Genomic DNA, 12,587 nt, shown 5'->3' with positions numbered 1-12,587 from the left:
AAAAAAAGTAATAAAAAAAAATCTTACTCATACATTAGGAACGGTATAGCAGAAAATTTTGATGGTTTTAAAACCTTGACTTATCCAAACTGTGTTATACCTTGAACACGGTTATCGTCCCAAGCCTAACGCTGACCAGACATTGAATTTTGGTCACCTGACATCATGACCTAAATCTAACCTAATATTAACTTCTTATGATCTTGTGTGCCTGCTGGGTGTGTGTTTAAGATGTATGGACTGTACGTACTTTGGCAGTCCGGTAGATGCTCACAGCATTGTTGAGGTTTATTCTCTCTGAGCAGAGGATTTCACAGTGTCTCTTCAAAACTGGAAGCTGGAATGAGTGAGCCACGGGCAGAAGCTAAACAAGATAAAGCACAGTGGTTTATTATCAATGAGCCAAAAAAGAATTTAACTAAAGAGCAGTTTTGTTTAACCTGCCAATGGTGGTGAATTGAGAAATATAGCCACCATGACCTTGGCACAAAATAAAATCATAATTAACACTACAAGTAATTTGAAGATTCTTGGTAACCAAAAAGATGATGGAGGAAAAAGGTCTTCAGAATAATTTGTTTGGTGTTCATTAAGCAACTCATTGTCATGTTTAAAACAAGTGAAGGGATCCATTATACCAAATGAGATATATGAGCATTATTTCCTGAAAGAAAAGGAAAAATAAATGTGAAACATATCTAATTAGGGGCCAAGCACCAAAGGTGAGTAGGCACCTGTTGTATCTGTTCCGCTTCTTTTTCTTCTTCCACTCTGGGAGTCTATGGCAGCCCTAAACGTTTGTGGCATTTGCACAAACTTTGGCACACTGATAGAGGACAATCTGATATTTAACTACAACAAACTCTCGTACAACCACTTGTCCAAAGTTTCCCTTATGTTTATCTTCACAACTTTATCTTTTTATAACTTATAACTTTTTAGTCATTATTAATAAAACTTACATATCTGGTAATACTTTTGACTGCATATACTTATTTCGATGAAATTATGCTGACAGCACAAATACCAATTATGCCATGATCTGCCAAACTTCCTGTCTGCCATTTTGATTTTGTTCAAACCATTCTATTTTAACTCATATTAGACCATTGGTTTATGGGATTCATGTTGATAGACTAAACTGTTGTCATTTAGCATATGTGCAAACTTGATGTAATGCTATCAGATGACATTACAGGCTGAATCACTGCAATGGTTTGAAGTATTGAAACCAAACTTAAAGTGTGTGATCTAGCTAGCTGACATTGACCAAACTACATCACTTTGGGCCACTTTCTGGGTAAAATTGACAAACAAATAAATACTATCAATAGAAATCATACACATTTTATCAAATGACTTTTAAATAGTTTTGTCTATTGTCATGAGACTGGTCTTGCAGATTCTTTGGATCATACATAGAACATTGATATAATTTAATCACTAAGTGACACCACTTCCTGTCCACCATCTTAAATTAGTTTGAAAATCTGTTGTTTTGAACTCTCCATAGATTGTTAGCCCAATTTCCACCAAATTAGGCTCAGTCCATGCTGTCAAAAAGATATAGAATTTTCCAGTTGCTTTGTGGCTTGTTGCCTTGCTTGTTTGTTATGTGGTCACTAAGCTGCTTGTCCCCGGTAATTGCTGCTTGCAGCTATATTTTCACTTGTTATCATTTGACTGATGCTAATATTTAATTTATTGTTATTTCTGTTCGTTTATATTATAAAAGTAAATGTGCTAATACTTATGGTTTAATTATAGTTAAAGTCCAAAATTATTAGCCTGTTAAATGTTTATTCTTTATCATTATATTTCCCACATTATGTTTAACAGCAAGTCAACTCTCACAGTATTTCTTATAATATATATATATATATATATATATATATATATATATATATATATATATATATATATATATATATATATATATATATATATATATTCTTCTTGGAAAAGTCTTATTTCTTTTAGTTTGGCTGGACAAAGAGCAGTTATTTAATTTTTAAAAACTAATTTAAAGTCAATATTATTAGTCCCCTTAAGAATTATTATTATTAGAGATTTTTTAAATAGTTTTTTTTTTTTTTTGAAAGAGCCACAGGGAAAGATGTGTTTAATAGCTTTTTCTTTTGATGAAAACAGATTTCTAAAGCATCTACAGTATGTGTGTATTTTCAAAAGCTTTTGCAGCAAATAAAACAGCTTCATGTTAAGCTTACAGTTCTGTTAACATATTTACATCATTTCAATAAGTCTCATAGTGAATGTGATACAAAGTTAGCAAGTAACCCTGTTTCACATACTCTCCGAAGCTGAATGTTTTATTGAATGTTTATTTTTAGCCCTGTGTACACGTGTTTTTTACCTTCAGCAAATCAGACGCAGAAACATCTAAACATTCAGCTCCTCCACAGTACAGATGTGCCATCATCATCTAAAATCAGAAGGCAATTTAGTGTCATTAATTTGTACAGTAAATTCTAGTCGTTTGCATAATCAGGACAAGATTTGATGATTACCTTGAATGTGTTGTATTTAATGTCAGTGATTTCGATAGCCATGTGGTCTGATGTGCCATTGCTTTGATAGAGACTCAGCAAGTCTCTAAACCTATATACAAAAAGAAAGAAGAGCATATGTACAGCATAATTAATTGTGGAATCATTATTATAAGGTATGCATTGAAATCCATTTGGGAAAGAGCCATACCTCTGGGACGCAGACATGAGTAGAACTCTGTGAGCATAAAACGGTCGTCCTTCCACCACAAATATCACATCAGACATCTCAGAGTTGTTCAGAAAATGAGCATCTGAGGGAGAAAGAATGATACATGTTAACAATATGACTATTCAAAGCTGAATTATAAAGAATCTGAGCTATTTACGAATGAATGAACGAACAAACAATTGAACAAATAAATGAATTAATGTACTTATATATTTAAAAGGGATAAATTAACACTAATTCAACAAGAGGTAATAATCAATTGCACTTTCAAAATGTTTGTCAAAGCTATTATATTGCTATGAAAATTCTATTAGAGTATTAAAGTATCCATACAATATTAAGCAGCATTAAAATATTAAGCAATAGTTTTCCAACATTAACAATAAAAATAAATGCTTCTAAAAACAAAATCTCATTATCATTTGCTCACCCCTCACTTGTCATAAACCTGTTGAGTTGCACAAAAGAAGATAGTTTGAAAAACGTTATAAACCTGTAACCATTGACTACCATAGTACGAAAACAAACACTATGAAAGTCCATGGTTACTGGTTTCAAACATTTTTCAAAATATCTTCCTTCAACAGAAAAAAAAATAAATCAAACAGGTTTGGAATTATTTTGAGTGAGTAACAGTGAGTAAACTTTCTTTTTTTGGGGGTGAACCATTGTTCCAACTAATATTCGCAAACTGCATCGCAAACTTGTACGTTTGCAACTTCATCTCTGTAGTTAGAAACATAGTTTCTGGCTGTGTTCCATTCCCAGTCAAGCCCCCCCTTGTGCCTTGAATTTGTCAAATTGTAAAAGTAACTTTTTCAATAAATAAAATAATAAAAAATATTATTATTATTATTGCTATTAAGTAGAATTTGCTTCATTTCTTAATAAATAGCCTACTGTAAATTACAACAATTAACAATTTAAATGATTTATATATGACATAATAATATGTGTTAGCTTTTTGTAAGTGGTTTTATGTTTTAGAGTGGAATATGGAATTTTTAAAAATATTTGTAAAGGTAACATAGGTCCTATATGTGTCCTTTACATTTATTTCAATTAATATGGAAAGTAAAGTGCATGCTTTTATCAAAACTAATATTGAATTTTTTTATGCGCTTGTAAAACAATATAATTTGCACAAAAATTATGTTTTTTTTTTCTCTAAAAAGGTTAAAAAGGGAATCGCACCCCAGAATGATAGTATAAATATAAAGTAAAAAATGATGATCTGCATTACCAAGCTGAGCTGTAGGAGTGTCTTTTACTGCCAGAATAGATGGAGCAGCTGTAGAACAAACACAGTGGCAAAAGACGGCTGCCAGCTGCTTCCGGATGTCCTTATTCTGAATTGAAAGGAAAATATGGAAAATAAGAAACAATTAAGTGTCAATTTAGGTTTAATATTTAATTTGGCTCACACTTCTTGAGACGTAGCATCAAATGTTGGGTTTTGGTGATAGTTACCTTGGTGGTTTTAATAATGGAGAAGAGGAACGGAAGACCCTCTGCCAGAAGCTCCTCGCAGTATTTTTCTTCCCCAATAATGGTGAAGTCTTTTAGGAGAGAAAGTGTGAGTTCAGTCCTGGAATGTAGCTGTGCACTGCGAATCGACTCCAGCCATACGTGCAACTTCCACGACACTCCTGACAAACAACAACAACAAGATTATTAAAACATTTCCAACCTCTATTTACAAATTATATACACATATATCTGTGTGTATGTGTGTGTGTGTGTGTGTGTGTGTGTGTGTGTGTGTGTGTGTGTGTGTGTGTGTAAGAGTCAGAACAGTCAACTCCAATATTATTCATAACCTACGTCTATCTATCTATCTATCTATCTATCTATCTATCTATCTATCTATCTATCTATCTATCTATCTATCTATCTATCTATCTATCTATCTATCTATCTATCTATCTATCTATCTATCTATCTATCTATAATTTTGTCATCCTCAAGAATTGTCTAAAGAAAAGACAAAGACAAAAAAGTAATCTCTCCATCTTTCTCTTATGTTTCTAGAATTTAACCTGGGATAAAAGCATCTGATAAATGTATTTAATATGCGCGCTTAAAAAAAATACAGTAAAACATGATTAATAGTATCAAAATTAAATTGTCACCTGATCTTTCAGAAATTATTGTAATATGCTGGTTTGCAATTGTGCTGCTTGATATGTTTGTGGAAACTCTGATACTTGTTGCAGGGAGAAACATGTTGCTGACAATATTTCATAGCTCTTTTTTACTTTCTATAATAGTAATTGGACAATTATATTGCTAACATTAAAATTGCCAGTAGGTGGCAGCAAGTCCCTGGAATAGGTTAGAGTTATACTACTGTAATGGTGGCAAATCTATTAGTTTTGGTTGTTAAAACCAAGCCCAAAAATTGAGAACTGCAATTTATTGCACAATCCAAAAATTTCAAGTTAACATTACTCCTTATCACTAACAACCTCTCTATAAGATGACTAAGCCTATAATCAGTGACTGCTGTGCACTACATGCCAAAGACCTCTGATTGTTTATGCATCTCCAATTCAATTTGTCTTCCATTTCCTCTGATTTACTGTAAATGAGTCAGATGTGTACCCAGTGCCCTGAGCTCCATGCTGACGTCCAGATAGCCGTGTTCAGCGCTGTGCAGACTGGCCTCCTGCAGGGCTCTGATTCGGGCCTTACACAGCTGCGACGTACAAACTGACTTCATGTTTCCTCCATTCTTCTCCAGCTTCTCCTGCTCCTCCCTTCCCTCCGCCAGGATCTCCTCCAGAGAAAGCACATCCTCCTGCAGCCGCTGCGGTTCACTCAGCAGCTTCCTCAGCACGTTCCTGACGACAAATATTAGTATCAAAATGTTCAGTATATGAGTAGCTGATTGAAACAGAGGTGATGGGGTGTGTGTGTGTGTGTGTGTGTGTGTTCTTGTTTATGTCATTTATGAGGACATACATGTACTGTATATAATGTCATATATCATTATTGTATAAAATCATACTTGACTGGATTTTTTTACATTCAAAATTTGCCACAGGTTTCCTATGAGGGTTGGGTTTTGGGGTAGGGTTAGGGTGAGGTCACATAAAAAGTAGTCTTTACAGTTAAATATATATTATGCTTATGGAAAGTCCTAATAAATCCCCCCCACCACCCCCCCAAAAAAAACCTATTTGTATGTGTGTGTATAGGTTTATGTGATTTACAGGTACACAAAGGTGTATATCGACATGGGTATGACTTCTTGAGTTGAACTCTATGACGATGAGTAATAGACGGGATTAAAAGTAAGTGAAAATGTTTAAAAATCACACTTAACGAGGTCTTTTGAAATAATAACAGTGCCACAAGTATACTATGTAAGTTTGGTTTAGGGGTAGGGCCATATAATAAATGTTTTTTTTTTTTTTTTTACAGTACACCATACATTATACCTAAGAGTGTCCCTGTAAATCATGTATACAAGTATGTGCGTTTAAGTGTGTGTTTGTTTGTGTTTGTGAGGGGTCAGTACCTGTGTCCATGTGCTGCCGCATGACTGAAGCAGTTCATGCCCTCATACAGTGATGATGTCAGATGTACCCTCAGCATGGGGTCAGCGCCACGGGACAACAGCAGACTCACCATCTCATAGTTGCCTGAAAACACACATACACACACATAAAAAGTTCAATTATGTTTGGGATAATATACCATTAAGGAAGAATTTTTAAACTGATGAAAGTAATAAAAAATGCTGTTTTTTTTATTATTTTTTTTCAAGTGGACTAGTAGTTTAACCTTTAGAGTTTTTTTTTTTTTTCTGTTAAAGACAAAGAAAGATATATTGAAGAATACTGGAAAAGAGTAGCCTAATATCCATGGAAAAAAAAAAAACTATGGAAATCACTGACTACCTGTTTTCAACATTCTTCAGAATTACTTCTTTTGAGTTCAAAATGAAAAAGAAAACCCAAAGCAGGTTTGGAACAAGTGGAGGGGATATAAATATAAAACATAATTTAACGTTTTGGCTGAACTGTCATACTAAAAAAAAATCTTGACTGCTACATCATTTGTTAAAAATGTTGTGCATGCTGTTTTGAGTGTCATTCAAATTGCTATAACATTCAGCTTATTATTCATTCATTTATTCATTTTTCCTCAAGCTTAGTCCCTTATTTATCAGGGGTCACCACAGCAGAATGAACCGCCAAATATTCCAGCATATGTTTTGCAAAGCAGATGCCCTTCCAGTCGTAACCCAGTCAATTTAGAGATTAGTTCATTAGACAATTATCCATTACAATTCACCAATAGCACATGCCAACTGGCTCAGTCGGGACTTGAACCAGCAACCTTCTTGCTGTGAGATGACAGTGCTAACCAAAAGAGCCACCATGCCACCCAACTTATTATTAAGCTTTTAATATTAAAAACTGTTTTATTAGAACCCATCACTGGGAAACACCCGTTCACTCTGCATTCACACACACACACTACGGCCAATTAAGTTTATTTAATTCACCTATAGCACATGTCTTTGGACTGTGGGAGAAACCGGAGCACCCGGAGGAATCCCACGCAAACACGGGGAGAACATGTACAAAAATGCCAACTGACTCAGCCGGGGTTCGAACCAGTGACTTTCTTGCTGTGAGGCAATTGTCCACCGTGATGTCCCTACTTTGATATCCTTCCTATTTAATTCCCTATAGCTGTTCATGAATCGGTTTTACATATTTACAACAGATTATTCAATAGAATAAAAAAAGGTGGATATTGGTCATAAATTTGGTTCTTATAATGCATCTATCTAATCAAAAATACAGTAAAACAGTATAATTTTGTAAAACAATATTATAGTATAAAATAACTGTTCGTAAAATTGATATATTTTAAGATAAATAAGGAAAAAAGAAAAACAGAATGGTGATATTACTCCAGGTGTGAATGTTGTATGATTCTTTAGAATAATTTTGACATTCGGATAATAATGCTTATATGGTTCTCATGAATCATTCCTCTTTTTTTAATAAGAAGAAGATATTTTTGTTTTCAGGATATATTTTTATTTAACAGTAAAGTCAAAACAGCATTTATTTAAAAAAAAACTTTTACAACATTATAAATCTCTTTACTGTCATTTTGAATAGTATCATTTAAAACCTAATCCCAAATTTATTAATTTTTCTACTACAAATCTACAGTATCTACTATTGTTCTCAAAAGGCTGAAAATAGCCTCCGCCATGGTTTTCTATGTTACAGTACAGTACATTCAAACATAACTATTTAAAAGAAAGCACATGTTAAGGATGACTTTGAATCAGTTTTTTTTTTCCCACCTGAGGCTGATGCCAGCTGGAGGGGTGTTTCTGCAGAGCTGTGGTGGCTGTTTCTCAGGGCTCTGCCCTCCACATCTGCTCCCACATCTAACAGCAGCTGAAATGCAAACAAAGTTATTTAGCATGCTAAAGTCATGCCACAGTCATCCAGTTTGTATACACCGTAGAGCTGTACAGTACAGTAATCACCCCTCTTAAGTGATTAAACGCAGTAATACTACTGTATGCAATTAGCATGAGCAGCATGTTCACCTGCACTACAGATATGTGTCCATGCAGCACTGCAAAGGTGAGGGCCACCCAGCTGCGACTCTCAGGGTGAACAGACGGGTGTTTGGGTGAGCAGTTGGGTACCTGAATAAAAGAACACAGCAAAATAAAAATGTCATTTAATATTAGTAAACAACCCAAACTCTGCTGGATATTGTTTGTGTGAATATTCAGAATGTTACATTAATGCAAGCCATCCATTCAACAATTTCAGCCTAAAATGATCATGGACAAGGCTTAGATGATGGGTGTTTATTTTGCCCCTGATGTGCCAATATCATGCAAGAGTTAAGCTCTGATCACACCAAGATAAAAAAATAAAAAAATAAAACTCTATTCACTCTCCCTTGTATGGTTCTAAACCATAATGAGTTAGAACACAAAAGAAGATATTTTGAAGAAAGTTGGAAACCGGTAACCACTGACTTCCATAGACTTCCAAATGCCAATGAAGTCAATGGTTAGTGGTATTCAGCATTCTTCAAAATATCTTCTTTTTTGTTTAACAAAAGAAACTCATAAAGGTTTAAAACCAGATGTGATAGCAGACTCAACATTTTTGGGCTAACTGTTCTTCAAGTACCCTCTAACCACTCCTACCTGCCTTGTGCACTTTCTAAACTTTAATGGTATTAATTTGAAAACTTGTCTCTCGATAGACAGCAGATTTCGGAAAGCATCTCACTCTACCACTGAGCTATAACCTGTAAAAAAAGTTACTGACAAGACAACTAAATTTACTTTAAACCCCATGTATTATTATTATTATTATTATTATTATTATTATTATTATTATTATTATTATTATTATTATTATTATTATTATTATTATTATTAATTCATTCATTCATTCATTCATCCATCTTCTTATCGATTTGTCCCTTTATTAATCCGGGGTCGCCACAGCGGAATGAACCGCCAACTTATCCAGCACATTTTTAAGCAGCATATGCCCTTCCAGCCACAACCCATCTCTGGGAAACATCCACACACACATTCACACACACAGTCAAACACTACGGACAATTTAGCCTACCCAATTCACCTGTACCACGTCTTTGGACTGTGGGGGAAACCGGAGCACCCGGAGGAAACTCAAGCGAATACAGGGAGAACATGCAAACTCCACACAGAAACGCCAACTGAGCCGAGGATCGAATCAGCAACCCAGCGACCTTCTTGCTGTGAGGCGACAGCACTACCTACTGCGCCACTGCCTCGCCCTATTAGTTATTAGTTGTTGTTATTATTATTATTATTATTATTATTATTATTATTATTATTATTATTATTATTATTATTATTATTATTATTATTATTATTATTATTATTATTACACATAATTTTAATAAATCAAAACCGTATGCTAAACAAATGTATGTTCCAGGACTGAAGTTGATACTATGAGATTCTATTTAGGCGCTATATCAACAACAACCACCAGATGACACTCACACTCACTTCTGTCAGAAATCAGTCAATTTCACAATATTCAGTTTCCTAGCTAATGAATGTCTTTAGGATTAATAGGCACTTCCAGGCAACTGTGTTGGGGCCAGACTTTGGCCCTCCATGAGCAGAATTTACACCCTGGTAGATAAATGGGCAAAAAAGATTGATGTGACTGAAAAAGCACTGTGTCATTACCGCTACATCCAAGTTTGCTCCAGCATCAATGAGCATGTGCACCAGAGCCTCGTCCCCGGCTGAGCAGGCATACATCAGCGGCGTCATGCCCTACACACCACACACACAGATAGAGAGAGAAAAAGAGTTCAATAAACTCCTTTGAAAAACATGAGCTAAAAAAATAAATACTGTAGCTGTATTGTTTTTATTAAGCACACTTCACCATATCCTTCCTTATATTATTATTTTTTTAGGGTTTGTTACCCTTCTAAAAGCCTGGTAGCTGAAGAACGTTGGTAATAAAACCACTCAGGGTAACTATTGTATTGTATTGACTCCTTTTTTTATCTTATGGTAGGGAATGGTTACTGTCAACTCTTTGGAGAATTTCTCCAAATATATTCTTTTGTCTTTGGCATAAGAAAAATATATTATAGAGTGAAGTGGAGGCTGAGTAAATGATGAGCACCTTTTCTCTTTTACTATCCTTATAAAGGCACAGTTAACAACACATTAAAAATATGGCACAAAGAAACGATATCATTAAATTCAGTAGAGGAATTTAATATCAGTCAATTGACAGACAATAAATCCTTTCTGCTATAAGATCGCATATGTTATCATTTGTACAGATGCTATGTTGTAGTTGTAATATTTATAGTTATTGGGCTTAGTGTTAACAGGTTTTAAGACATGCACTTTTCAATGAGAAGCTTCATGCATTCACCTGATCATCCATTGTGTTCACTCCGTCCCGGCCCAGAAGCTGGATAGCCTGGCCAATCAGATCAGTGCGGCCACAGTTGAGCATGCGAAAGCCAAGATCCAAATTAAACTTGTCCATGGCTGCCTTTGAATCTAGACGTTTAAAAGAGGTAAAACAGCACTCTGGCCTGGGGAAAACAAAGAGAGAGAGAGAGTGAATTTAGAGTTGATTACTAGAAGAATACAGATAAATAAATAAATACAGCAATAACCTGCCTGCCAAAAATGGAGACACAGAGAGCCAAAGGACAAAGTAACTTGCTTAAAGATATAAAGAAGGGAAAAAATTAATTTCACCTGTCTGCATTTAGCAGATGAGTGTATTAAGCAGCATGAACTTGTGATAATTAAACCCTAGGCCCTGATGTTACCAGAACTACTGATGAACACTTTTAAAGATATGCTTTGTCAAACTTTTATACCCTTGCTGATAATTTGTTTCAAACCGCTGGCTTGAAGCACACACTGTATCAAACTGCCAACATCATTATTTCAGTAAACAAGGCTTTGCTATACTATTACTGTTTCAAATTTCTAAAGGCTCATTGCGGGTGAGCAATCTCAGAGAACTCATGTACTAGCATAAGCTTTTAGCCCTTTAACTGCCTGCTCTTCCTTATGGTTAACCATGTTTTTACTGTTTTAAATAATGACTTTTAAAGTAATTTAAAGAATTACTATTTTAATAATAGTTTACACTTCACAGCATTGTAAGTTGTCAAAAAAACAAATAAATAAATAAATAAATAAATAAATAAATAAATAAAACTAACATAATCCTATTGCACTAGTACACTTGAATTTGGTTTTAAATGGTTTTAAAAGTGTTGAATGAGGATCTGAATTTTATGGCATATTTCAAATAATAATGATGATTTAGTACTAGTATTTAGTATATATATATATATATATATATATATATATATATATATATATATATATATATATATATATATATATATATATATATATATATATATATATATTTTTTTTTTTTTTTTTTTTTTACTCAATTAGAATGGTTAACCGATTTTTAAAACATAATATATACAGTCAAAAAAACATAATATACATATAAGCATATACTGCATATGAAGCGTTTTAGATGCAAAAACTTGTAAGTGCCATCTGAAATTTTCTTTCACTTTGAAGGCGATGAAAATAACCCATTCATTATAATAACATTTTGAATACAGAAGCTACACACAAGTTTCAAACGGCACTTAGAGGTTTTTGCATCTTAACCCTTCATATATGAAGAATACTGTCTCTTGTCCCTGCATGCTTTAAACTCATATATAATGTTTACACAGTAGGTCTTAAAACCACATGCAAATCATCACCCTGGAATTATAAGGTTCTGACATTTTTGTCAAAATTAGGTTATTGATGAATTCTTTTTAATTGACAACTTATTTACATTATGGGATGTTTTTTTAAGTTGTTTACATTTTAAGACTTTTTATTTATTAAACAAATGTTACACACATACTGCTTGCTTTGGGATGCAAAAACTTTGAAGCTAAATATCTCAAAATCATTCAGAACGCAGATAGAACCTTATAATTCCAAGGTGACCTATTGATAAACTCACTATTTTGGTTAAGCATATCATGAAACCCACAAAAAAAAAAAAAAAACATGAATTCTGAACTGTGGAGCCTGGTCAACTATGATCCCTACTGATCCTTATGATCCCTAATGCTAACATTCTGATGTTGATTCTGAAACACATTTTGTATAATAATTGGAAGAATTTTCATTATCATCCTACCTTTTTTGTAAAGTCGTGAACGTGAACACGTGAATCCACCCAGAGCAGTAAAAGCATACAGTAAAATCTTTTAAT

At 33.9% G+C, this 12,587-nt stretch overlaps 1 protein-coding gene across 1 annotated transcript in view; it reads right to left on the bottom strand.

Annotated features, from left to right (window-relative positions):
* abtb2a (ankyrin repeat and BTB (POZ) domain containing 2a) overlaps positions 1-12,587 on the bottom strand; it is a 48,355-nt gene that overhangs the window by 2,978 nt on the left and 32,790 nt on the right. Inside the window, exons 5-16 of the mRNA XM_682789.9 lie at positions 10,701-10,866; positions 9,992-10,081; positions 8,327-8,428; positions 8,075-8,171; positions 6,263-6,386; positions 5,344-5,582; positions 4,210-4,388; positions 3,983-4,088; positions 2,719-2,821; positions 2,529-2,619; positions 2,375-2,443; positions 251-364 (exon numbers count right to left, since the gene is read on the bottom strand). Coding sequence (XP_687881.4) covers positions 251-364; positions 2,375-2,443; positions 2,529-2,619; positions 2,719-2,821; positions 3,983-4,088; positions 4,210-4,388; positions 5,344-5,582; positions 6,263-6,386; positions 8,075-8,171; positions 8,327-8,428; positions 9,992-10,081; positions 10,701-10,866 — 1,480 coding nt within the window. The remainder of the gene's footprint in view (positions 1-250; positions 365-2,374; positions 2,444-2,528; positions 2,620-2,718; positions 2,822-3,982; positions 4,089-4,209; positions 4,389-5,343; positions 5,583-6,262; positions 6,387-8,074; positions 8,172-8,326; positions 8,429-9,991; positions 10,082-10,700; positions 10,867-12,587) is intronic.

This window comes from Danio rerio, chromosome 7, assembly GCF_049306965.1.
Source record: "Danio rerio strain Tuebingen ecotype United States chromosome 7, GRCz12tu, whole genome shotgun sequence".
NCBI lineage: Eukaryota > Metazoa > Chordata > Actinopteri > Cypriniformes > Danionidae > Danio > Danio rerio.
Note: the sequence above shows the minus strand (reverse complement) of the source record. Positions and strands in the feature narration are given on the sequence as shown.